Source organism: Lissotriton vulgaris, chromosome 2_2 (assembly GCF_964263255.1).
Source record: "Lissotriton vulgaris chromosome 2_2, aLisVul1.2, whole genome shotgun sequence".
NCBI classification, from domain to species: domain Eukaryota; kingdom Metazoa; phylum Chordata; class Amphibia; order Caudata; family Salamandridae; genus Lissotriton; species Lissotriton vulgaris.
The window spans coordinates 83,827,879-83,855,115 of NC_141688.1; the positions used below are offsets into that span (position 1 = coordinate 83,827,879).

At 44.3% G+C, this 27,237-nt stretch overlaps 1 protein-coding gene across 1 annotated transcript in view; it reads left to right on the forward strand.

Annotated features, from left to right (window-relative positions):
• Window positions 1-2,085: 2,085 nt before the first annotated feature.
• Window positions 2,086-27,237, forward strand: part of COX5A (cytochrome c oxidase subunit 5A) — a 46,666-nt gene continuing 21,514 nt past the window's right edge. The window contains exons 1-2 of the mRNA XM_086959326.1: window positions 2,086-2,428; window positions 7,995-8,111. Of these exons, the coding sequence (XP_086815452.1) occupies window positions 2,332-2,428; window positions 7,995-8,111 (214 nt within the window). The 5' untranslated portion in view covers window positions 2,086-2,331. The remainder of the gene's footprint in view (window positions 2,429-7,994; window positions 8,112-27,237) is intronic.

Consider the following 27,237-nt stretch of genomic DNA (forward strand, 5'->3'; position numbering starts at 1 on the left):
CCTATCGACACAGTCAAAAGCAGAGGAAAGGTCCATAAAGGCCATATACAAAGTTCCCTCTCTTGCTTGGGTGTATTTACCACTAATTAGATACAGATTCAGACACTGTGTGGTTGTTGCATGTCCTGGTCTGAATCCATATTGTGCAGGGGTCATTATATTGTGTTGTTTGGCCCATGCATTCAGCCTCTTTAGTAGAATCCCACCCACTACCTTCGCAACAGAGTTTATCAGGGAGATTGGTCTATAGCAGGCCGCTTTTGTTCTGTCCCCCTTTTTGTAAACAGGGACGATAGTAGATGCTCCCCAAGATTTAGGAGCCCCCACTTCGACCCCGGCATTGATGACAGATGTAAGAATGGGAGCCCATAAGTTGATGTTAGACTTGAATAGGTCAGGTGGAAGACCGTCAGGGCCCGGGGCTTTGTTACTGCATACACTTTCATGAACTTCTGTCCAAACTATCCACTGTTATCCTACACAACACTTCTTCATTCTCTTCACCTCCCCTCCTTGCCTCTCCACCTAACTTTCAGGTTCCCCTTAAGGCCTCTGCTATTTATAAATTACTTTCTCCCTCACTTATTGACAGGCCTAAAACTAATCTTGAACTTATCTGGGAATCGGACCTCAATCAAACTTTCCCCTCACTTACCTGGGACTCTATTTGGTCCAAACTTCATTCCACCTCTCGTTCCGCTAGTACCACACAAACCCTTTATTTTTTTTATAATAGATTATTTTATACTCCCTGTGACCTGTTTAAATTTAAATTGTTAGACACTAAGAAGTGTTGGTCCTGTTCATGCACTCCTGGTGACTTTGTTCACATGTTTTTTCATTGTCCTAAGGTCCAACTTATGTGGTCCCACATTTGGTCTACACTTAATAAGATTTTATCTACTAATGTTCCCTTTGTTATTTCTTCTGTATTCCTGGGTGGTTTGGCCCCAGTTTGGGATGTCCCACTCCATACTCTTAAATGTATTGATCTTTGCATAGCTATCGCTTTTCAAATTATAACAACTAATTGGAAAGACACTACAAACGTGGTTTATAATGCTTGGTGGAATTTGCTCTGCCATCATCATAGACTAGATTGTGCATGTGCTTCTTCTATTCCATTGTTGATAAAACGTGATTTACTTTGGTCCCCTTTAACAGACTTTTTATCTAAAAGTGCCTCTTGATCTCATGTTATTGTTGTATTTAGTATTACTGTTATTATTATTACTGTGAACTTCTCTGTATTTCATACCTCTTTATTTCTCTTACCATATATTTTTCTATTGCTGTTCCCCTTCCATTCCCCCATTTTCCCCTTTCTTCCCTCTTTCTTTCTCTCTTCCTTCCCCTCAAAATGAAAAGTTATAAAAGCATTTTTTCTTTGTATAGCGTTTTCCCCTTTTGGGGCCTTTCTTGTTTATTGGCACATTATTCTCCACAATTATTTTAATTCCTATTGCTCTTTATTTGTGCTATTGTACTGATGTTTTACATTGTTTTCTTCAACTCAATAAAGCTTTTCAAACTTCAAAAAAAAAAAAGAACTACTGGTTTAGCCATATGCTAAAAAGAGGAAGAGTTGTTATGGGGAGCTGTTTTTAATGGACTTGCCAGATTAGTGGCTCTTTTGTCCCATGTATTCTGTTGCTTTGGCACAAATGCATACATGGCAACATTTAGGAAGAGGGAATTTTTTTAAGTAATTGGGACAATTGTACTTCCCCCATTAACTTCTACTGAAGAAGAAACAATTTAAGGCGGGAGCCTGCTAAATAAAAACATATTTTTGTTTTAAAAATCAGGAGTCTCGAATCGGGTCTGTTGGCATGATTGCAAATGAACTATGGCTGGGTAATGTAGTTCGTATTATTATTAACAGCAGTGAGATTGAAGCAAAGAAAGTACATTATCATTTTCGCCCCCTTAATAGAATGAAACATTTCCTTCACAATAGTTTTTCGTTTAATGTACGAAAGGGGCAGATAATGACCTTGCTATACTAGTCCTTTGTCTATCTTTGAAAAAGAAGTCCTCCTTCCCCTGGAGGGTACTCCTTTGTAGTCCTTCTTTCACTTCGATGCACTGGAGTGCGGGAACGCTCGTAGCGCGATTACGTCACAGGACGCAGGACGTCCATTCGCCCTCTAGCTCTGCGTGCTGCCCTTTCTGTGTCTCTGTCATTGCAGCCGGCGTGAACGTCTGCACTTCCGGTTAGCGTGTGGTGCAACCACTGAGCAGGAACGTGCTTGGGACATCATTGAGGCGCGTTCCTGTGTGTCGTGAAGTCGAAGCCAGACACCATTTGCCTTCCGTCCGCACGCAGCCATGCTCGCAGCCTCGCTGGTCCGTCGCTGCGCTTTCAGCGGGGCAGTACGTGGCCTGCTCCGGGGTCGCCAGCTGGCTCAGCCTAGTATAACCCCAGGTGAGAGCCGGTGCTTCATATGTCCTTGAAAGAAGTGGCATTGGAGGGCAACCTGCGGCCTACCCCATGGAGGCGTGAATACCCTCTAAGTATGAAACGAGGGCATGGAAAAGAATTGGAGAGTCCTAGATGTTGGCGGTTTCGCGTGTTCTACTTTACTTAATGGGCTTCCTGTGGTTAGATGGGATGCCAGCAGGATGGTTGTGGGTGACTGGAAGGTGATGTATGTCATTGAGGATTTTTTGTGCCAGTGCGGTGAATGGGCTTTCAGTAGTAACATGCAGGTGAAAGTCCGGTCTTGATGCTCATAGCATGTTGGAGAGGCATTGATGTCTCGCTGAAGCGGGATGGAATCTTTGGATTCTGGCAAGTTGATCAGTGGGTGTTAGTAGCCTGCTGAGGGATTGCAAGGTGCTCTGGACACGTGTGGGATAACTGTGTTTTAACTTCAGGCATGAATGGTAGCCTGTTGGGTCGCTGGCGGGGTGTTGCTCGTCGCTGGGAACCGGGGTGATGTTCCTGAGTATGAGTAGTCATTGGGGGAGTTGTTGATAGTTGTCAATCTGTTCTTGGTGGTAGGTATGCGAGGCAGGTTTGATGGGGTCGCTGCATGTGGTAGGTTAGCCACTGCTCTTACTTCGCGGAGTTTGGTCTTTGCAGGGGTCTGCTGTTTATGGTGGTAGAAGAGGGCAGTGGGTGTTCTCGGGTCAGCGAAGAATCGACTGTCTGGGTGCTTGTCACTGAGCAGTTTTACTGGGGTACTAGTATAAACTCGCTGCCCGAGTGTGGATCAACCGGAACTTGCTATAAAGTAGACGTACATGTCTTGGGTGTAGGTCAGCGAGATCGTGTAGCACCTGGTATGGTGTTTCTGCGCTTCACTAGTGTGGATCGTAGGGGGTATATATCACGGGCGCTTTTTGTGAGGGCGGAAGATGGACGAGAGGATTTCGTTGCTCACTACAAGCCGAAACGAATCATCTGCTAACAGAATGTGCTCACTGAGAGGAGTGTGCACTGGACTGGAGTAGATGAGTTGAGTAGGTTGAAGGCACCGTGAGTGTTTTGCGATGTGCCGTGTATACTCGGGATGCATGGATGCCATAACTTTAGGTTCACTGGAGTTTTCTGTCAGTGCACTCTGACACGTTGGAGTGTGTAGTTGAGGTCATAGGTGTCTAGGAACAAAGAAAGGGCCTGTGTGTTATGAAGGCGTGTAGCGTTGTTATGGGCTCTAGCAATATGTCATATGGTTCCTAATGTTGGGAGACGTGGTTAGAAAATTCAAAAAATGTTTTAAAATTGTGCTCAGAGTACAATGTTATAAGTACCGAGGGCAATAGTGTAAGCGCCCACAGTTTGAGGTAGCCAGGTACATTCATGAGTAGAATACAGTGCCGATTGCAGCATGTATCAGCATACTTAATTCATATATTAATAAATCGTATACAGTTGTGATTTAAAAAAAATATATTTAACATTGGAATGGTTTAGATAACTCAAGGGGGAAACCTGTGGATATGCCTAGCTTGGTTTTTGCACTCTAACATTTGTTGTGGTAGTAAGACTAGATTGGATTAGTAAACGACCAAAACCATTGGTAACTAATCACGTTGCCAAGTATGTTATGACGTGTCTTGGTATTTGAAAGTGTTGCTTTTGAAACCGAAAGACCGAGGCTCGGGGAGCAGTCAGCTGACCCATAAGAAAGGTGACATTGAACATAGCACAGCAAATACTTCAAAGACAAACAGGGAAGTTCACTTTTGACCAGGCCTCTGGTTCTCTTCTACATAGTGGTAGAAGTGACCTTTGTGTTGCATCGAATAATAAAGAAGTGTAGCATTGGTGGAGAAAGAAAATGTTAAATAATATGGCGTTTTGTAGAGCGTTGACCTCAATCAACACTATGTAATATTTATACCCAAGAGCTGTGCTCTAGCGTTGCAGGTTCTGTGCTGTGTACTACAAATGCAGATGTTGTTACCATATAAAAGAGTTGTGCCAGTGTGGGCTGTTTTCAGCTCTAGATGAAGTATACTATTTTACAAACATTCGTGCACTTAGTCCCAGCATCTTTATTCAAGTCTAACAATTATCGCAGCTACAAGTTAGTAATAATTGATAGTGTGGTAGCGGTTGGCTACTTGCATTAAATTAGATATACACCTTTCATTGTCGGTCTTTTAAATTCAGTGTTTTACCGTATGCACAGCCACTGAAAATGAATTTGCATTATTTCTGCAAGTATTTTTTTATGCCGGTAGAAAATATTTATTTATATTTAAGTTTCCAGGCCGTAGTTGGGTATAAGTTAAAGGAACCTGAGCAGGTATTAACTTTTGTTATTAATATTCGATAAAGTACATCTGCTGCTTTTGAAGTTGATTTTCCTTTTTTTTTTTTTTTACCCGAGTCCAGTATTTTTTTAAGCTTTCTGGTCTTCTCATATCCTGAAGAATATCTCATTTTTCCAGGTGCTAATTTTTATTTAATGCGGTATGATGGGAAGAATAATTTTTCTCTTTAATGTGAAAAGAGTGCCAGACCCATTTAATGCAGTTATGCCGAGTAGATATTCATCAATTGGCTCTGAGCCTACAAAAACCAAATAGTTATGCTGCTCAGCTACAAACACATGGAAGGTATGTCTTTTTAAGAATTAAAAACAATAGAATCCATGGCCTTGTTTTTAAAAATAAATGGTTGTTATGGATATTACTCCCATTTATACTGCTTTTAACAGATTGTCCCTTTTCCTGAGTAAATATTTTGCTCATGCTTCTCACTAGGGTATGATGTATTTTACAGTAATCGCTGAAGTCGTAATTTTACATATTTGGTTTTAAAGCCCCTTTCTCCTTCAGTTATTCTTGTAGTGACATCACATGGTTCCAATCACCAATATACTACACTCCTCACAACAAGAAATAATGATGTTATTGCAAGTAAGGAAGACAAGTGGTGGTATGTGCATACACAGTATTTTGAAACTGGACGTTAAACACCTATTCCATAATAGAACCCGTTAAAACCCCTTTGGTCTCCATCGCCATGCAGTCAATTGGTTGCATAGTAAGCAGGTGTCACATTATTTGCCCTCGTACCAGCAATCTGATAGGCCATCAATTCCCATAATCTTGTTAGTGATATCCGCAAAGAACACGTCCTCATTCTGTTGTTTTGGCTTGTAGTGCACTTGGTTACCTGAAGAGTCCCGTGTGTCTTAGCTTGTTGGGTTCTCAGTTACCTGAAGATTTCCTTGTGCTAGACTCTAAGCGATACCAAAGATTGATTTGCATTTGGCTGGGTTCAAACTGGAATGGCATGGTGAGCAAACAAAATTGATGGATTTAGGCCCAGATCTCTGTACTGGGGTGAATGTATGACATTGTTTTGCTTTCTGTCCATCAACTGTTGTTTTTACATTTTTCACCCTTAGTGGGACGGGTATGCTCAGACGTGAGTCCCGTGCTCTCCATGCCACTGGAATCAAGCTATCCTGGCAGATGAGGGCTGAAAGCCCGAAACCGGTCTTAGGCTGCTTGTTTCCAGTCCAGTGAGGACCAGGCTTAGCAGTTCGGGCTGGACTGTTCCCATGGGGCGCAGGGTCAAGACTGATTTGCATATGGCAGGTTCAAACTGGAATGGCATGGTGAGCAAAAAAACAATGGATTTAGGCCCAGATCTCCGCACTGGGGTGAATTTATGGCATTGTTCTGCATTCTGTCCATCAACTGTTGTTTTTATATTCTAAGCACAGCCATGGCTGGGCATTAATGAGCACAAAAATAAACATTTTATTTTTTTCCATAGTTAAAGATCATTGGACATCAGATGTCACTTGATGGCTTTCGTTTCCCCAACAAAAAAACTATAGCTCTCCCCAGCAAAAAAGGTACATCCACTTAGGCTGACAAACGTAATGTGAAGACCTGGACACAGGGCAAGTGAGATGGGTGAAGTTGACTGGCAGGAGTAGACCAGGTAAATTGCTTAAGAAGATAAATGTATCCAGTGAATTGCCACCTGTATGGACCATGCACAGTACCTTAAAGATTTCTCTTGGCAAAAGTAGCCAATGAAGCTTGGCCAGATGCATAGAAATGTGGTAATTATTTATGAAGGTATGAAAGCAGTAGTTGAGCAGAGTCCAATGTAACACCTAAATAGGTTGGCCCTTTGGACCAGTGGATTTTGCCCCAGGGCTCAATTTTGTCGTATTTACATTTCAGTGCTTTGGCTGCCACCAAGTTTGCAACCAAGATCATTCAGTATTAGAATGTCTGCATCATTATCAATGGTATGATGAGTTTTATCGTCGTATGAGTGTTGAATGGCAAGGTGTACATTGTGGTGATGGTGGCAAAAAGAACCACACAAATATAGAACAGTTGGGCTGGAAGACTTGCTTAGGCACTTAACGAGAAAGAGGTTTGTAGGGGGAAAGAGATTGCTAAACCCAGTCAGATTTCTTAGTATTCCAGGCTTCTGAGACACTACGGCATAGCATGCAAACCAGCTTTGCATAGTTGACACTGCCAAAGACTGTCGTCAGTTCAAGAGGATTCGGGCAGTGATTCAGTCACTGTCCAACTTAAGCTTGAAGCCATTGCAGCCCGCATATCTTGCGGTCTTGTAGCTAATGGACTAAATAATTTACAATGCTCTGTGTTTGAGCCGTTAGCCACATGTTTGAATGCTAGTCGGTCCACTTGTCTTTTATCCTTCTGAGGTCGAGAGATGAGCACTATTGAGATGGGTAACAATAAGCATCCGTTTTCTTTCTATACTGTTAGTAGACCCTCTGGGTTGAACTCTACAAATGTTGGATGGTCTAAATGCAAAAACCACAGTTGATGGACAGAATGCAGAACAATGTCATACATTCACCCCAGTACAGAGATCTGGGCCTAAATCCATTGTTTTGTTTGCACTCCACACCACCCCAGTTCAGACATGGCCATATGCAAATCAGTCTGACCCTGTGCCTCATGGGAACAGTCCAGCCCGAACTGCCAAGCCATGCCTTTGTCTAAAGCCTGCTTGTCAAGGATCCAGGGCAGCAGAAATCCAATTGAAACAGGTTACATGTGTGTGCACACATTTTCAAGAATTGTAAATGGGCAACGAGCTAGACCCGTAGTTATTTCAGCTTTTCTTTTGTATACCAGAACTTCTTAGATCATATTATTCAAATTTTTTGGGGAAAACATTTCCTCTCACAATACCCCACTCCACCCCCAGTCATTTTTCTTGGATTATAACATCAGCTTGCCATAGTGGAGTATCACTAAGGAATCCTACAAATATGCAGATAACTGGGAACAAGTTGTATTATGTTGCTCTAGTGATTGTGTACACATTTGTTGAACTGCAATAAATGATGCACTTGATATTAAATGTCCTTTTTTCGTTGGCAAACTAAGTCTTCTCACATCTATAATTAGTCAAGTGTGCTAATCACGGGATGTAGAGAGAATCAGGTCTCCTTTTAAAAATGTTGCAATTTAGATAATTACAAATGAAATCTAAACCTAGCTGATTTTTCTTTTTTCCTTCACAGCTGCAGCAGCTGCTCGCTGTTATTCCCATGCGAAGCATGAATCGGATGAAGAGTTTGATGCTCGGTGGGTTACGTACTTCAACAAACCGGACATCGATGCTTGGGAGCTACGAAAAGGTAATGGTGTGAGTAGAACTGTCCAAGTCTTAATTCTGAATGTGGTGGAGGGTGCATGAGGTAAAATTTGTACTGTCCATGTTAGAGCTTGTCATGCATCTGTAAAAAATAAGATGGATGGCTGTTCGCTGTACACTAGGCATATCCTAGATGGTGATAAAAAGGAGAATTCCCACTTTCACAGGGGCGGGTGACCCACTCACCCCTGACCTCGAGCAACCAACGTTTCCCTGAAGTAAGTTCTCTCCACCCCCATTCTGCGGTGCACATTTCATGTCCCCGCCCTTGAACATCCATTATCTGCCCAGCCTCTGTGGCAGCATGCTCAGGGTTCCAGACATATGGCGATGAAAGTTGAGACGCTATGTGAAAGAAAGGACCGCCCAGCCCCCACCACTCATGAAACCCCAAACAAGGGGGCGGGGGCACACAACTGGGGCAGGACACCGGGTTGTTAAACGCCACAGGCTGAGTGCAGGGAATGCCATTCGCAGTATAAGTTCAGGTCCGTGACCTCGCCCCAGCCCCTCCCTCAAAGCCCCCTCCTTTTCAGGCAGATGATCTCGTGCAGGATTGACCTGGTGGAATCCATGCCGTGCTGCGGCAGTGTCTAGTTGTCTTTCTCCCCCCCCCCCCCAGCCCTCACACAGCTCCCGGCGCTGCTTCGATCCCAGCTGTTCCTTCTACCTCCCTCCCATCCATCAGGACTCTCGCTGATGCGGGCTCTGGGCCAATCAAGGCCGGGAGGGGTGTGGGATGCGGGATGCCGGCCCATCCACGGAAGCGGAGCCCGCTGCACTGCGCGGGGTGCGGCACTGCTCCTAGTAGGTGAAGCCAAAATACGGATGAAATGCCCCTTGGTTCGGCCCCCCACTTCCCAAGGGGAGGGGGACAGTGGCTGGACCGGAGGTCTCAGTGGGTGCCGTCCCCGGGAGGCAGAGCCCGGGCACCAATGATTGGCGCGAGATAAGGTTAGCAAAGGCAGGGAAAAAGAAAGAGCGGGCCCACCAAGCATTGGGGCTGGGCCAGCTCAGCCATAAATTTAAGGTAGGAATGTGGTAGGGATGATAAGGGCTATTTAAGGATGGGCGCCGGGCACAAGGCCCTCTTTCTCCAGGGAATTTTGGCAGGAGAAGACCGACCTGCCCACCCACCCTTGGAGGGACAGGAATGGAGGGGGGGGGATAGAGAAAGGGGGTGAGATTTGTCGCAGTGGCATATGGGGCTTACAAGAGATCCTGTGGTTTCGGAAGAAGGGACAACAGGCGGTACTTACAAAGCGATCCAAGAAGAATACAAAAAGCAGGTGGCGCAGCGGGCTCAGACTACAAACGGGGCAGGCAGGACCCAGGGGGTCACTGGCAAGCTCCCCGAGCTCCCTGTGTTCAGGTGAACCGGAAGTAAACAATTAATTGCGCAACTGGGGCGGGGACAAACGCCAACCCCGAAGGGAATGAGTGGGCCCCGGAAGTGAAAAGGTCACCCGGCTGGGTGGGAACCGGCTGGTTACCCGGGAGTGTGTGGACACCGGATGCAAAAGGGGCCATCCGGTTGGGTTAAAGCAGACGCTTACCCAAGGAGTGTTTGGAAACCGGAGGTAAAAGGTTACCCGGTCGGGCCGGAAGCAGAAGCTTGCCCGGAGAGAAAGGAAAAGGTGTGTCCCAGGGAGGGGGTTACATTGGCAATGATAGCTGCACTGAATGTAGGGCATAGTACAGAGGCAATGGTGGTTAAGGACGGGGACAAGTCACTTTGAAAAAGAGAGCCGCACTTAATGTAGGGCACAGTGCAGAGCTGATGGTGTAAGGACGCAGGGTCGCCAGACGGAAATAATGGCGTGTAAAGGATCGCTTGTAAGAGATAATGCCTAATAAACTGCAGCCTTAATTCTTCCATAAAACAAACTGGTGTGGTCTGAAGTTATTGGGATTCGGGCGGTGCGACCATGTGGGGGGTGCCTCTGCTGTGCAGAGCATCGCCTGCAGAGCACCAGAGACTCTGAATACAGAGCATCAAACAATATAAGGTATGCTCACTGGGTGAACATGCATGCACTTCAAACTAACTGCAGGATCCATGTAAACAGACAATGACATTAACACAGTATAAAACATCAAGACTCCAATCCTGCTTGCAAGCGTTTCTTACACAACTAATGTCAGGTGTCACATTTGCAAAAGTTAAAACTATTGGCATTGTGATTGACAGCTATTAATTTCATTATTTTTCAAAACCAACACCTAAATAAAAAACTTGTCATTTACAATACCAATAGGTAAACTTTCCTAATGCAAGACCTATTGCATTGCAGATGCTTGTTTTTCAGGCTACTGTGCATATTCATGCTACACCATATTCTCCAAAGGAAAGAACTATAAATAGGATTCTATATTTGTTGAGGAACGTGCCTGAGCATACTTGGTCTGAAAAACATTGACATCTTCATATCGCTATAGCAGCGTCACACGCAATATCTTTTTGCTAATCCACCATTAGTTAAACCGTCTGTATGGAATTTAATAAAATATTTACTTGTCCGTGGGGCTGGTTGCTTCATAAACCTACTTGTCCTGTAACAAAATCCACTTGCCCGTTTTGTTCCATGTGGTGCAGCGACAGATTATTGCAGCAATCTCATTATATAAGGGCTCTGTTACAGCATCTCTCGCTCTGATTATGCAAGGGCTCATACCATAGTAGTGTTTGAATACTTGCAGTCCCCTTATGTTGCTGTGTTTCAGCAGATGCACATACTGGGGCTGAATGTAGTGGTAACCACTAGTTCCAGGGTTAGAATGCCCTTTTGAGTCTGTGCAAACCTACTAACTTGTACATTTTAAGGATTTTCAACAACTCTTCTCAAATATTTTCCCATACTGAGAAACATTGGAAATTTACTCCTGACAATGGCAGACGTAAACCTTCTTCCAGAGTTGGGAGGGGGTGGATGGGGGAGTGGTTGGAGGGAGAGTGAACTTTCAAACCCTCAGGTTTTTTTTCCACAACACAGTTTATTGTAAAACGCCATAGCAGCCCTTGTGTGCCCAGGGTTTTTGGTGATACAATAAAGACAATAAAATTATGTTGAAATTTTTTTAAAAAAGAGTAACGCCACTGATGTCGACATTTGTGGGTTTTTTTTTTTTTATCACCACATACAAAGGCAAGTGGGCGACCATAACTTCCTCAATTTGTTACTCGCCGGGGCAGGAATTAAAGCTACCCTGGGCTCTCCACGTCCTGACATCTACCCAGTTCGCATTGTGACATATACATGCAAGATAAGTATTAGCTGACTCACATCAGTTCGGGATCACGCAGTCGGTTCCACAGGTGTAGCCATGGGCAATGTTCCCTCTAATTATTTTCCTCTGTGTGCGGCAGAGTAAGGTCTCTGTGCGCTGCAGCCAAGGCTATGTGCGCCAAGAACCTGACCGCGCTTGTAGACCAGGGCTTTGAGTGGGATGAAAATACTCGGGGATCTTTCAAAGGGGCGTAACCAATGCAATTAAGGGTGTGGCTTCAAAGCAATTAAGCTAAAAATGAGTGCATCATATAGTGTGCCACCCTACTGATATTTTGCTGCTTCTGTCATTGCCTCCGCTCACTCACCCCTTGGATGCAATTGCATCAGAGAAGCCAGCGCGTGAGCAGCGTTCTGAATGGGCTCCGATCTCACCCCAGAGAGGCCAAAGAGTGAATGTGTGGCTCCATTTGCTCCAGTTATCGAGCTCCCGGCAAAATGAGTGGGGGGATGCCGTCCACCCGCGTGGTACCCCGTCTCGAGCCCTGGCCAAGACAATTGGCTTTATCAATAGTTGTTTTTTGAATCAAGTTGTATATATTAATGAAAATGCTTCCGCTCTTGTGGTTGGGGTTGTGGCTTAATGCTTGAGCTGTCGATTTTGGAGATGGGTTTTTAGTCTCAGGTCAGCCTAAAATCCTGTGATTCTGGGCAAATCAATTAATCTCCCCATGCAGACAAAAAAATATATAATAATAAATCATGTAAAGCGCTGCAATACTTTTTCAGTTGAGTTCGCACTATATAAAAACTTGCTGCATTTCTTTTCTCCATGTTGAGTGGTGCAAACAAGACCCCAAACCCCTTCATAAATATACTCCTAAGTATCTCATTAATTTTTCACTCGAGGGCTTACTAGCATAAAAAAATTATGTGAGAGACCAGCGAGCACAGCGCAAGTGATTTCTCCCTGCATGCATAACTTACCTAAACTTGAATAATATAACATTTTGAAAACTTTAGTAAATGTTGCGCAATGTTGGATGAGAAAACTCCAGACATTTTGGCTGGTCTCAAAGTTTCACCCTGGACTACTTTTGTTACATTTTTGATAATAACTGCTGCATCTTCTTTCAAAATAATTACTAGAATTACTTGGAGTATGACAAATACCGCTATCTTTGAGTATGATGAGCTTTGCCTCTAGAATTTGTTAATGGGATATACTGTCTTTTACAAATAAATATAAAACATGTTCCTTAAGTACTCTGATACCAAGAGATGAAATATTTTTCAAGAGAAAACAATACAGTACAAATAAAATGTTTCACATAAAGGGAAACTGCCGATAGTAATTCAATTTGAAAGGACAGCTTCTCTGCCAATGTAATTTGGTAACATGTCTAACGGCAGAACGATTCTTAGCCTTCATGGGGATGACAAAGAAATTTCTGCAAATGACTGCCTTACGGCTTGCATTTACTTATTTCGAGGTGGCCAGTCAGCAATCCTGGCCCGAACTCCCTTCTTAGGAACACCGGGGGTGGCAAAAATATGATGGGAACTTTCACTACATGGTGGCCCAACAGGAGACATTGCTGAAGACTCTAAAAGTGCCATTCTGTGACCTGAAACGTCTCATAAAAATCATCGGAGCGGGCTTTGGAAGATACATCTGAACCAATAGCCTGTGCAACACTTGCAACTGCTCTATCAGTCTGGGACCGCTTTGGGCTGGTCATGTGAAAACGTGCTTGGTGCTAGTGTGCTGCAGCAGAAAACTGAGTTATTTTGCCTTCCCCAATGCCCAATCCCCTTTTGGAGAAAAGCCTCCAGCAAACAAAATGGTAGCATGGGAACTCAGAAGTGTTCATCTAGCATAGATTAAAATGTTGCACTCCTGTCTGTGCACGCTAGGTTTGTAAATTGGTACTGCCTAGAAGTCTCTTTAACTTCTTCATGGTTGCTGAAGCGCCACGTTTCAAAGTGCGAGGAAAGGCCTGGCATCACCTGTCCTGTACACATGTTGTTTGATGTATTGCTGGACCTGTTTGGAGATTTAGACAGGAGTCATCCTAGATCTTGTGCAATGGTTGTCCTTCTCTGCAAACTCCTCGAAGTCTCATGTGTGGGCTTTCATATTCATACGCTTGTTGTAACCGTACTGGATGCTCGCCGACGTCTGATGGCAGGCTGCAGATTCCTACACATCATGCCTTATTTCACTTTGTTTTGCGTGTCAATCCAAACAGTTCCCAGGTGTGACGGGTGGCACCGTAGGGCGGGGTTGTTCCTGCGTGTTCCAGTTGGTGTGACAAGGCTGCTCCTGTGTCCCCGAGTTTGGAAGGGTGTGGGTGGTCAGAAGGGGGTTTGGGCTGCAGCTGGAGCCCGTCCAGCCGTAGGGTGTGTTTATGTGTGTGGGGGCTGTAGCGTTACTGCTCCATGCATCTCTTCAACACAGCTGCGGTACCGGGGGTCCTCAGCCCCTCTCGCCCTGATGCTCCAGGCTGGTGAACCGGGCCTTGCTGCCCTCAAGTGCCCCCCTACTTTACAAATGCCCTCAAATCAGTCCGCAGCCTCTCTCTATTCAGAAAAGCCACGCATCAATTCCAAAAGCATTACATGTGCTTTACACGTCATGCTTTTGGACTTGCTGCATTTCTTTTTTAAATAGAGCGCAGCTGGGTGCTGATTGCAGGCCGTTGTGAAAGTATTGCTGTTAAATGCAGCATGAGTGCCTGAACAGTATCTGTTTCAATAGAAGTGAAAGGGGTAAATCCATGCTCCTGATTGTGTTTATAGACTCTCTCACCTCCCTCTAAAATGTTAGCCTGTATGCACAGAGTGACTGTCACTGTCATGTCATGGTAGCACTGACTCAGTGCAGCACTGCAGACTATGCCCTCACTGCATCACTCGACAGGGATCTCACTGCAGCATTAGAGACCTCACTGCAGCACTGTATAGCCTGGCCTTTACTGCAGGGCTGCACAGCGTCCCCCGAGTATACCAAGACACCCTCACCGCAGCACTGCAGAGTGACAGGCATTGTTACTGCACTGGAGAGACCTCACTGCAGAACTGTAGAGCCTGACCCTCACTGCAGGGCTGAACCGCATCCCTCCAGTATACCAAGACCCTCCCGCCCCCCCCCCCCCCCCCCCCACAGCAGCACTGCACAGAGGAACTGCCATTATTACTGCACTGGAGAGACCTCACTGTAGAGCGTGACCCTCACTGCATGGCTGCACAGAACAGCCCTCCGTGCAGTACTACTCAAAGAAGCGCTTAATGGAGAAATCCTCATTACCACACTACAAACAGTACCCCCCCTCAGCAGCACTGCTCTAGAGGGCAACACTGCAAGGTGATAATCATTACATCACATCTAGCGCTACGAGGCTTCCGGGTAGTATGCGCTTAACAAAACTCCATTAATAATGATAATAATAATAATAATCACTGCCCAGACCGACTCTAATTACAGCACTGCACACTGTGGCCTCCTTTGCAGCACTGCACACTGCGGCCTCCTCTGCAGCACTGCACACTGTCTCCTCCTCTGCAGCACTGCACACTGTCTCCTCCTCTGCAGCACTGCACACTGTCTCCTCCTCTGCAGCACTGCACACTGTGGCCTCCTCTGCTGCACTGGATATTCACCCTCAGTGCAGAAATGTGTGTGTGTGTGTGTGGCTGGCTCTGGGTGTGGGTGGGTGTGTGTGTGTGTGGCTGGCTCTGGGTAATTGTGTGTGGGTGGGTGTGTGTGGCTGGCTCTGGGTGTGTGTGTGTGGCTGGCTCTGGGTGCATGTGTGTGGCTGGCTCTGTGTGTGTGTGTGTGTGGCTGGCTCTGGGTGTGTTTGTGTGGCTGGGTGTGTGTGTGCTAGTAATTGCTGTCTGCTGAGCTCGTCCGTAGGGTACAATAGGTCTTACATTTGCAAGAGATTAAGCTAATGGCAATGTAAATGACAATGCCATTTATTTATCTGTTTTCAAAACCAACACATAAATACAAATGTTGTCATTTACAACGCCAATAGCTCAAACTTTTCCAAAGGTGAAACTATTGCATTGTAAATGCTTGTTAATAGTGCAATTCTGCCTGCTTTCGAGAGGGGGAGCTTTGACCAAATCGCCACCTTGCCCTCAAGCCAGGACACCGATCTGCCAAAGTTCAGATTCCAGATCTCTTGGATGTTACAGCTAATCCAAATACCCAAGTATTTTACCTCGTCTGCTTCCCACCCGAGAGGGTAGTCAGACTGGATCTCTGAGGTGCTGTCGGTTAGAGGGAATATAACTTATTTGGACCAATTTATGGATACGCCAGACAGACCTCCAAATCTTAACTAATTCTCGCAACAATGGGTTCATATTCTCATTTGGGTTGTTAACATACAGAGTGACATCGTCAGCGAGTAAACTCCGAGACTTGAAACCTATACCAGTATGATGTTGCCGAATTCTGGCAGCTAGTGGTTCCATCGCAATGGCGAATAACAGCGGGGACAGTGGACATCCCTGTCTGGTGCCTCTGGAGATTGGAAATGAGTCAGATACCATGCCGTTAATTCTAATCCTGGCTCTAGGGGCAGTGTAAAGTAAGCGGATCAGATTTCAGGGGTGTGGAAATTTTTTAATAATCTACTTGTCCATGGGACAAAATGCAACATAAACCTACATGTCCTGTAAGTCAATCACTTGTCCCACCTATTCCCAAATCAATTATGTGGGATGACAGAGCCAATAATGGATTTTCGTTTTAATAAAACTGACCAGTGATTTATCAATTATTTGCAAAAATGTTGTTGGCAAACTTGACTTTATTGCTGAGAAAAGCGATAATCCCCAGTTGAGGAGGCGCGGTCTGTCATGAGACGTCTGGCCTGCTTCCAGCCTAATTGGTTCTTCCCCTATCATCTAGCCAAACTGACGTACTCACTGCACATACACACAACCCAACTACAAGGACACACCCTCCCCGAGACAAACAAACACACCCACTGCACACTCGAACACCTTTGCACAGACACATAGCTAAGCTATAGATGCATAGACTCATACATCACTTAATGGACAAGCACACAAACACATGCAGGACCACACCCCTAGAGACTTACCCCCACGCAGACATAAACACACCCACTATAGATATACCCAAGCGCTCTCTATAAACAAGCTGTACCTGACAGGAACGGTTTGCATAACGTGCCTAATTTGGCACTGACTGGAGCAGAAATACTGCCCGCAAAGATATCCACGGATTTCCAAACAGGCTGGAAGAAGCCACTAATTTTCTCTTCTAAGGTAGGACATTCTACAAATGTATAAAAATATAAATGTATGTTGCAGAAGGGGAAGAGTTTGTAGGAAGTTTAGGATTAGGTGGCAATGATGTCCAGCATAGGTCCATGAGGGCAGGTCTGAATAGAATCCATGGCCAGACTTTCAAAATGACCACTTACTATTCAAATTCGTTCTAATGAGATTAAGTTAATATCTGTTTATTTTATGTGATAATCCTGAAAATCTAGTATGCGTTGGGCCATCCTTGGCACACGTTGCACACGCCTAGTCTCTTTGGCTGTTTAAGGCTCTCTTGTTTGCCAATGCTTCCTTCAACTTCGGTTCACAAGTAGCACAGCTTTTCAGCTGGTTAGGCTCAGAGTGCATTTTCTTGTGACTTAATATTTTCTGAGGTGTGAGGAGATGGTGTTTCAGAGTTGGAATTCCCTGGGAGTTTGTGCACACTCACAAAATAATGCATTTGGGAGTTTTCACAAATCTTGCATCAGCCTATTCGCATCATGGGCAAATATTTGCTCCTATCAAAGTTCGGACAAAATCTGTGTCCAGGGTGGAAGTGGGAAGAAAACACCACCTAATTTGGTGGGATTGTAAGAAAAGGTCTCACTGCTTGCTTTGTAGTTCCTTTTACAGAGAGCATGGAGAAAAATGGAGACAGTATTACTGTTGGGCAAACTACTTGTTGACTTAAAGTATGTTGTTTTCACTCTAATGCGTAATATATAATTAAATGATACAGTTTCAATCAATGTTTCCCGAGTAGAGTGCAGCTATGTGTTTTGTTTGTGCTTAGAAATGCCAGGCGTGCAGGTTGAAGCATTATATTAAATACTGTTTCTTTTTAAAAAGATATTCTTTCAGACCATTGAGGATCCATACTATTCAGGTGTGAAAAGAATATCCTGCCCTGACCCTTATGATGGCAAATAATCTTTGAGAATTAAATTGAACATATTCCTACATTGGTTAATTGTAGAATATATTAATTCCTAATATTAGCCATTGGTTCCTCAGACAGTCAGCCTCACGGTCTTTACTTGTTTTTTTTTTCAAAACATGCCCTGTATGATAGTGTTTCGCTGCAGTTCTCATTTCTGAAAAGGGTTAATTTCTGATATGCATTTCTTTACATGTCTTTGTTATTCATTTACTCACAATAAAACGTCACTTAAGGGGCCAACATTTGGCAGCAGCCACGGAAATGTCACCCATAAGCAATGAAAAATCACCAGCTATGAGTACGACATCACACAAAAGGCCTTTAAAATGCTGGGCTAAGTGTGTAGCTAAAAGAGCCAAAGCTAAAAGAGGCAAACGCATAACTCTTACATTTTACACATAAGACAACGTTCAATACAAATACCCTGAAATGCCTAAGCACACTGACAACTTGTCAGCGCCTCTCCCGAACAAAAGCTCACCTTTCAGAACCTGAATAACAAGGTCTGTGCCCTCCGAGTAGCAAATCAGGGTCTCTTGGTCCGGAAAGTGATGCACAATCTACACCACACTTTCGATTTCTTTGAACAGCCGCACCACAGGAGAAAGTGAAAACGGACAACAAAGTAGACGAAGAAAGGAGTTACCATACCTTCGCAGATTATATTGCGTTCTTATCATAATCTAAAGCAAGAAAAATTACTTTACTATGGAGTTCCTTCGTGTGTTATTGTGGCAATTAGTGAGGAAAAAAAATATATACTGGTAGAGTCTACGCCCGCTCTAAAAAAAACCCGCTCTTTGTTCATCCCGGTTTCATTCTCTTTCTGCCGCCTCTATCCCCAACTTCATAAGCTTGCAGAGCAAAAGTGTCCAGTTTTCAGCACTATCCACACAGGCATTAGCTGCTAGTAAAACACAAAAACGTGTTTTTAAAATCCTAGCCTGCTAGGAAAATAAATTGCAAGTTCTGTATTCGGCATCCCGTGCCATCACGAATACTATAGCATTAGTAAACTAAGCGAGAGAGACTCGTAGATCTCCCATAGACAGACCATTGTTTTTGTGCGCACCAGAGCAATGCATGCATGTAGAAGCTACAACCAGAAGCGAAGAGAAGTTGCATCTGAGAGAACACTACCGGCCACTCACCGAGCTGATAGCTGTAGGGGCGGGGCCAAGTAGGGACGTCTCCATTTCCTTTGATGTAATGTCTAGTTGTCCGTGGGACAAAATAGACAATAAATCTTCTTGCCCCTGACAGAAATCAACATGTCTCGGGCGTCGGGCGATATGAATTCCCCTCCCCTGAGATTTACAAATAATGGGCTAAACCCCATACGCTCTAGGATAGTGAATAGATACGACCATTCAAGTGAATCGAATGCTTTCGTGGCGTCTAGGAACACCGCTGCCGCTTGCGTATGAGAGTGTAAGTTATGCAGTGCTGAGAGAACCGTTGTTAGGTTGTGAGTGGTAGCACGGCCTGGTATGAACCCCGATTGGTCCGGGAGGGCCACGATCGGAAGCAAGGGCTGGAGGCGGTCCGCTATTATCTTCGCGTATATTTTAACGTCAACATTAATTAACGAGAGGGGCCTGTAAGAGTCCATACTCTGGTCATCTTTGCCAGGTTTCAGAAATGTAATGAGGGCTTCATCGAATCGGGCAAAACTCCCACCTCTTGTGCCTCTGCGAAAACAGCATGTAAGCGTGGAGCGAGCTCCTCTACATACGTCTTATAGAAGGCTGCTGTGAGCCCATCAGGACCCGGCGCTTTATTGAGCGGCAGAGCCTTTATGGTAGTGGCGATTTCCTGTTCTGTCACGGGACGGTCCATATATTGCCTGTGTGTATTGTTAAACCATACAAGTGCTATGGATTCCAGAAAGGACTCAAGGGCATCTGTTGATACCGCATGTGTGGACTCATATAACTTAGAGTAGTAAGTGGTGAGGGACTGTAATTTCTTGCTGGCCTGTTATCATTTCTCCTGCATTGTTTATTATCGTGTGTACATGTGTGGGGGTGGAGGGGTGGTGTTGATCATTCTGGCCAGCTTGTTTACCGAGGAATTTCAGCTCACTTTGTGCTTCCTCGGCGAAGTCTAGTAGTTTAGTTTTGATCTGGGATGCCAATTCAGGAGTTGTTACATAGAATATGCAGGTACACAAGTACTTGACGATATACCAAACATCCCATTACCCAAAACCACCCCCCACCCACACCAACCCCCCCCAATCAGGTTGTGTCAGTAACCCCCCTACTACGCCAAGGGCGCACAAACAATAGAACAGTGTAATCGTGGGAGACACCCCATGAAGGCGTGTCATCTCAAGCGTACACCCCTGCTCACACAGGGTGGCTGCATTAGTTAGGCTATTTCAATAATGGGCAGAGTATGATAAAAGCATAGCACAACCTTACAACCAGACATCTTTGGCATCTTATAATACAAACGGAGGAGCATGGTGGCACCAGCAGAACTCCAAGGACAAACAACTCCGAAATCATACCATGCAAGCCCTACTCTCTCTAGTAGCAATTTGGGCCCTGAGGTTCAAACATTGTCGCTCATTTGGCTTTCAGCTTCGGCCCCAGCCTGAGTCTTCCTCCTGGATCTGGGATTGCATATGTGCTTCGCAAATTTTAAGGCGGATCCTGCATCCAGAAAATGGTGCGTTGTGCCATCATGCACAACCCTTAGTTTGGCAGGGTACATGAGAGAGTATGGGACCTGTGCCTGGAGCAGCAGTTTCTTGGCAGGCAAGAATTCCTTACGCGCCACCTGCACCAGCGGCGTGAAGTCTGGAAAGAAGGATATGTTGTTCCCTTTGTGTGTTATCCTCCCTTTCTCCCTTGCTAGGCGCAGTATGAGATCCCTGTCTTGGTAATTGAGCAGTTTGGCTAGGATCGGTCTCAGCGGGGTACCCGAGGGCAGTTTTTTCCCCAGTGATCTGTGTGCCAGCTCCACAGTAAAGACCGAGGAGAGGTTGGGGTCAAATAATTCGTGCAGCAGATCGGTCACAAAAACCTCCATTTTCCCCATCGCCGTGGTCCCCGGATTGCCTGTGATACGAACGTTGCATCTTCGAGAGCGCGCTTCCAGGTCATCAGCCTTGGCGCAGATCGCCTCGATTTTTCTTTTCCAAGTTGGTGATGTGAGCCTTTGTGCTTTGCTAAAGTTATCAGCATTTGTAATGTCAAAATTGAACTATTTAGAATCTGAGAATATCTAAACTATTAACCAAACAATACAAACGCTCAGATTTTCGCATGGGCAAATCTACAAATGCATATTTGCTAATTCTAAAATGCAGTTCACAAATTTTGTAGGAGTTCTATTTTTTGTCCTACTTCTGTAAATTCATGAAAGCCGTATAGCTGCATTTAATACAAGGACCTATATAATTGGTGCACTTTTGAGAATTTCTTTATTAATTGGGCCCCTAATTTGGTCTGGCGTTGACTGTGACCTTTTGTGTTTATTAAAATTCTCTTTCTCCCTCCCTCTCCTTGTTTTACTGTAACGGACTGCATTATCCTCTTTCACAAGGAGCATATCTGCACACAAAGTAGTTTTGTTCAGTGCCAGTAACTGCTGTGGCAGGGTGTGCTTTTTTTGACAACAAAAACAGTTTTTGCTTTTGTCAATGTTTGTTATAATGGTGAGGCCTGGCAACTCCCACACCAATAAGGTTTACAGTGCAAAAACAAGTCACATATTGACAGAACTAAAAAGCTGACCACCAATTTCAGACCTACGGACTTTGCCAATGCTTGTTTATTTTTGTTTCCCATAATCTTATTGTAACTGGTTACACTGATTTACCGTTTTGAATATTTTTGGGAAATACTAGCATGCATAAACACATTTTACTAAATTATGCTGCAAATAAATTGTACCTGAAATTTTACAGTAGATTATCAAAAAAAAGTTCCTGCTTCATTTTTTTATGAACGTATTTTGAAAGCAAAGAATCATCTGTCTTTGTTTTAAGCTTCTGCAAATATTAACATCAAATCAGAGAGCATTATACAGTTTCATATTGCTAAACTTGAAAACATGTGTACACATTTTTTATTCTGGAACCACCGTCAATAGTGCAGCCGGAGCTTACACCATTTACTTAAAGCGCACACCCTAATAAAAATGGCTTTCACTTAATGAACCATGAATACAAGTTTGAACAGCATTAACATAGGGACAGAAATATTACCTTAACTGCAGATGGTGCCCGTCCCTAATCCATAATGTGGTACTGCAAACTAGCAGCCAAAGCGTTTGTGGTGCAGGGGGTTGTGCATACTTGTCCCAAGGACATAATACACATTGAAGCATGTTGCTCTTGAACCCAAACAATACTTCCCGGCGTCTGGCTACAGGAATTCCACATCCCAGTTAAATCTGGCAGCTGGATGCTTATGGAATGATAATAGTACCCATTCATAATTGCACTCTCTGGGTTACATTGTTGCCAGCAGTAAGATGTGATTCTGCAGATATTAAAAAAAATTGTTTGGAATGCATGCACACAGCCATTGTAAAACACCTATCGTGTTTGGAAATTCATGCACATGCTCACCTTCTGAACTTTCCTTAACCTCTTCCATTCGTCGGACGGCCTCCGGCCATCTGATGTCACGGTGGACGTTGGATGGCTGGAGTCCGCCTGATTCGCGCACGCGTAGAATTCGCCCACACAGCGGGGAAATGTGCGTCGAAGCAGTTAAGTGTTTGAAGTCTGTTGATGCTGTGGTGTATCCAGGCTAGTGGTTGCAGAATAGTGTGCATGCCTCCTGAGTTAGAGCTCTGTATTCCACCCTACAGGAATAATCTAGAGCAGTGGTTCTTAACCTGTGTTTCATGGACCTCTGGGGTTCTGCAAAGCCTATACCTGGGGTGCATGACTGTTTAGAAAATTAAATGGTAGCCGGTTAATACCTATAAACAAAGGCAGAATGAAACATTTTTAAATACCCTGTACATAATTTAAAATTGTCGGTTGATATCCCTAGCCTGACTCTTGGAAGCAGCGCAACCAGAACAAACAAAATCCAAGGACGCGCTCACCTGCAGAAGGCTTGCCGTGAAGGGAACAGCTCTCTTCACTCGTCACTTTTTGCCACCAGCCGTGAGGGAAAGTGCACGTTAACCATTCACCCTGCCCTCCAGGTTCAACCGTGAGGGGAATGGCCACGCAAGAACCCCAAGCCCCAGCAGGCATTGACGGACGCCTGCTGAGGGCGTCATCGCAGGGTGCCACGAGGCGTGGTAAATCCGGAGCGGCCCTCCCATGCGCAGGCGTGCCCGGGCCAAGAGCGGGCCGCCTGCGACCAGAGTAGGCCAGGCTGGGCCACCCCTCTGATATTCGCTGTTATCTATGACAGCCTTCGGTGAGTGAAGTAGGGCTTTCCCGTGTGGACATATTGTAATGGCTAAAGCTATATCCAGCATGCGTGCCTCAGTTTCCATAGATAGTATGCTGGAGAGGGTTGTCAATACTGTTAGCACTGAAATAGAACTGACTGAGGCGTATGTCCCTGGGATCTACAAACTCTCAATTCACTCCCTTACCTGTGGATGATGATCATATCAGTTTCCATATGATATCGAATTCACCAAAGAACCATAGTATGCATAATGTTTTTGCACTCACCAGATCCGGGAAGCAGTCTGAGCCTCGAGGATAACAAACCAATCGGGGATCATAGGGTGACTGCAATTACCGCAAATAACCCGTTACACAATAGCCACATGGACACAGGTGAAAACACAACTGTTTCCCCAAATCCAGAAATCTCTGGGGCAAAAAGGAAAACAGTTTAGCCTGCCTACCCTAAGAGGGAACAACCACCCCGTCTAAAACCACAGTGTAACGCTTGAAGTACTTGGATTCAAGGTCCAGGGGCCACAGCTGATATAGTGAATGACACAATAACTGTTGGTAGCCCTGTTGTTTTAAAATCGACTGTTACGTCTAATTACCCAACTCGCAGCCAAACTCCGTCTACACCAGCACTATCTAACAATTTCACATTGGGAGACACTGCTAATACGCTCAGACACTGTGTCTGAACGTATTAAGGAACTTATCGTCAGGAATTTTGCTTTACTCTGGAAGCGCCTGGATCGCTTAGAATCACTTGTTAACAAGTCTAGTTTGCATATTAATGTACCCAATTTGTCTGACAAATCACAGGCTCAGAAGGGAATTACTCCTAGTATTGCACGTCACAACCAATTTTAACTGCTGTGCAGCCTATGTTAATTGGGTCTTGTGATATTTGTCATAAAGTCAAAGAATGCATTCTTCCGGAGTCTTCCGTCCATCAGGGGAATAACTTACACCCAAGTACTTCCAACATTTTAGTCGAGCTGGCCCATTCACAGTACAGGCCCTGAAAATAATGGCAGCCAAGTACAAAAGTCCCAGAGTATGGTCACTGCCCCCAGTAAAAACTATGGCGGGCCCGTTGATCCAAGAAAAGATGTTTTAAGCCTACCACCCGAGGCCTGCCCGTATGTTCTGGTTTTAGCAGGGGTGCCCCCTACAAGGAAAAATCAGCCAGAGTCCTGGGATCAACTACGTAATAGGAGTGTTAATTGGCTGGCAAAACATAAGGGGTTTAGCACGCATAACATCAATGATGTTCTGATGGTGCATAGGATTGGCTGGGTTGGCCCTTCTAATAAGACCATAGAAGGAGACTGTGTTGTTAATTTCTATCGGCCAGCTCTGGTAAAATCTATACTAAGTGGAAGAGAGCATAATAACGCTTCACCTACTGACATTTGGTCATTGCATCTTGGCACCAGTCATCTCCCTATTCTTGTCACAAAACAGGCTTACCCCCGCTCTGACCTAGATAGACTAGATTTACTGCCTTTTATACTATCGCCCATTGAACTGGCCCCCACTATACCAGTATCTGCCCCCTTGGTAAGCGATGTTTCTGAGCCCCCCCAATCACAATTTAAGCTGGAATGTTGCCGGCTTAGCCTCCAAAGTAAACAACGGTAAATAAATTCGACATTCTAATGGGGATCTTTACCTTGGGGGTTTTCAATGTTTTTTAATGTTTGTGCATCAGTGCCTACAAATGGGCGACCCTCAGGTGGCCTGTCTATCTGGGTCAATACTATGTCTGGCGAAAGTATCAAAATTATTCCTACAAATAGTCCCAACTTCCAAGCTCTGATATATACACGGGGTTTCCATTTGTTTTATTAATTTTTATAATAATGATTTCTTAAGTGTCCCAAACACGATTGTTGACAACCGTTTAAATTTTGTGTCAGAAATACAGAATCCATCAGGAACCCCAATCTAGCTGGAATTTGTTTGGGAGGAGATTTTAATTTCAAGATTTCAGGGGCGAATATATCTAACACTGTTAATGCACCACACGAAAATCTGTGGAAAAGGGGGTCGGCATTAGTTGAATATTTGTTAAATTATGAGTTACTAAATGCGATGGACTTTGCAGCCACAAACCAAAATGACAGCCACCCAATACCAACGTTCAGAGGTCGTGGCTGTGCTTCAATAATTGAGTGTCTTCATATCAGCCACGTCAGAGCTGAGGTTATACCCACCGTATTTAGGGACCACAACACAACTTCGGTTATTTTAAGGGACATTCCCAGAGCCAATCCTATTGTAGAACCCGGAGCAAGTAATTTAACACCCTCGACTGACAATTTAAGAATCATTTGGAATAAAATCGACAATGGTATTGGGTTCCTGTATAGGGTAACATCTTATCGATCACTTGTCGATACCGGTTTGTCGCCTATGGACATCAACCCTGAAGTAGTAGCAGCTTTTACCCATCTATGCACAGGCCTTAAACAAATGATCTCAAAACCCATGACTATCAATAACCACAATATCAAGTGGTTTAACAGTGATTGCTCAAGGGCCAACAGAGAGCTTTGTGCTGCCTTGTTATCAATACCAAGGGAATCAAGTCTTGTTAGATCACTGAGGAAACAATATAGTAGAGTGGTTAAACATAGGAAAGATGAGGTCTTAAAAGATCAATGGGATAATTTGGCCAGTGCTGCTAATCTAAATAATACAAATGGATTTTGGCAATCTGTTAAAACATGAGATCTATGTATCCTAATTTAACCCCTTTGCTGTAATATAACAAGTGAAGCCTGGGTAGCTAATTTTTCCAAAATATACACAGCTCCGCTCATAATGATATAGATCTTCACGCTGCCACACAAGTCCAGATATCTAAAACTGAAGTCGAGGATGCCGTTGACCAAAGTTTAGGTGATCAGGCCCCTGGCCCGGATGGGCTCTATATTGATCTTATTAAGCATAAACCAGACTTTTGGGCACCGCTTTTGCTTAACACTCTAACAAACTCCCTTACCCCCAGTACATGGTCATCTAGCATTATAGTCCCAAATTTTAAAAAGGGAGACCGGTTCAACCCTAGTTGTTACAGACCGATCTCTTTGATCGACAACACACTGAAGCTACTTGGGCGGGTTTTATTTAATAAAATCAGGAGTTGGGCTGAGGACGAATGTGTTTTTTAGATAAATGTCAGTTGGGTTTCAGAAGTAAATTGGGAACTGTAGAGCAATGTCTCAACTTAAACCTGATGATCGGTAAATATACTATAGCTCGTCTGTCTCCAATCTACCTGGCCTTTATGGATCTCGCCTCCGCAATCGATTTTGTAAATAGATCGCGTCTTGGGCAGTTTTTTTAATTTAAATTATGGGCTGGACAAGGATTTAGTACACTTTTTGGCCTATTTACGTAGGGATTTGGGAGCTAGGGTGAAGATTAGCAGGGACTGGGCAGTATCAGGGAACATCGTGATTGGCAGAAGGGTCATGCAGGGATGCATTATGGCCCCTCTGCTTTTCATTTTATATATAGAGTTGAACAATGATCTGTCCAAATTGACCAAGGACGTCCCAATGAGTAAATGGCAAAATGCTACCCGCCTTACTGTACGCAGATGGCGATGTCATAATGGGCCGCACACCCAATGCACTGCGCACTTTAGTCAGGGGATTTGGGGATTTTATGAATAAGCTGGACCATTGCACAAATTTAAAAAAATCATTTTTAATGAGTTGCAGCCCCAAAAAATACTCTGTAAATGTAATTAATTCTGTCTCAGAAAAACTGTTATGCACACGCACTTTCCCATATTTGTGCTTGGTATTCTCTGACAATGTAAAAGCCACCAACTCCATTTTGTGCCTCCCTCAACCCAGAAGAACTGAGGTAGTGCTACCCATGTTGAAAATATATAAAACTGTGCCTACCTACAGCAACATATGGAGCGGAAATCTGGGGTTATGCAAATTGTAACAACATTCAGGTACAAGAAAACAGATTGTCAGTTTTGGGGGCACCGAACAGTTCTTTCTCCTTTGTTTTGCCACCATGAGTTAAAATTTCCATTTATCGAGGATAACATTAAGACCCGCCCAGTGATCTTCTGGATGAAAGTATGGCAAACCAAGCAGACACGTTAACCAGAGACGACATAGTTGACTGTCTTAATTACAATAAGGGTGGAGCTATACCATAATTGGCGTCTGTTAAGGCTAGCTTGAGTATTGTAAATCTGCCACACATTTTTACAGACCCAGGA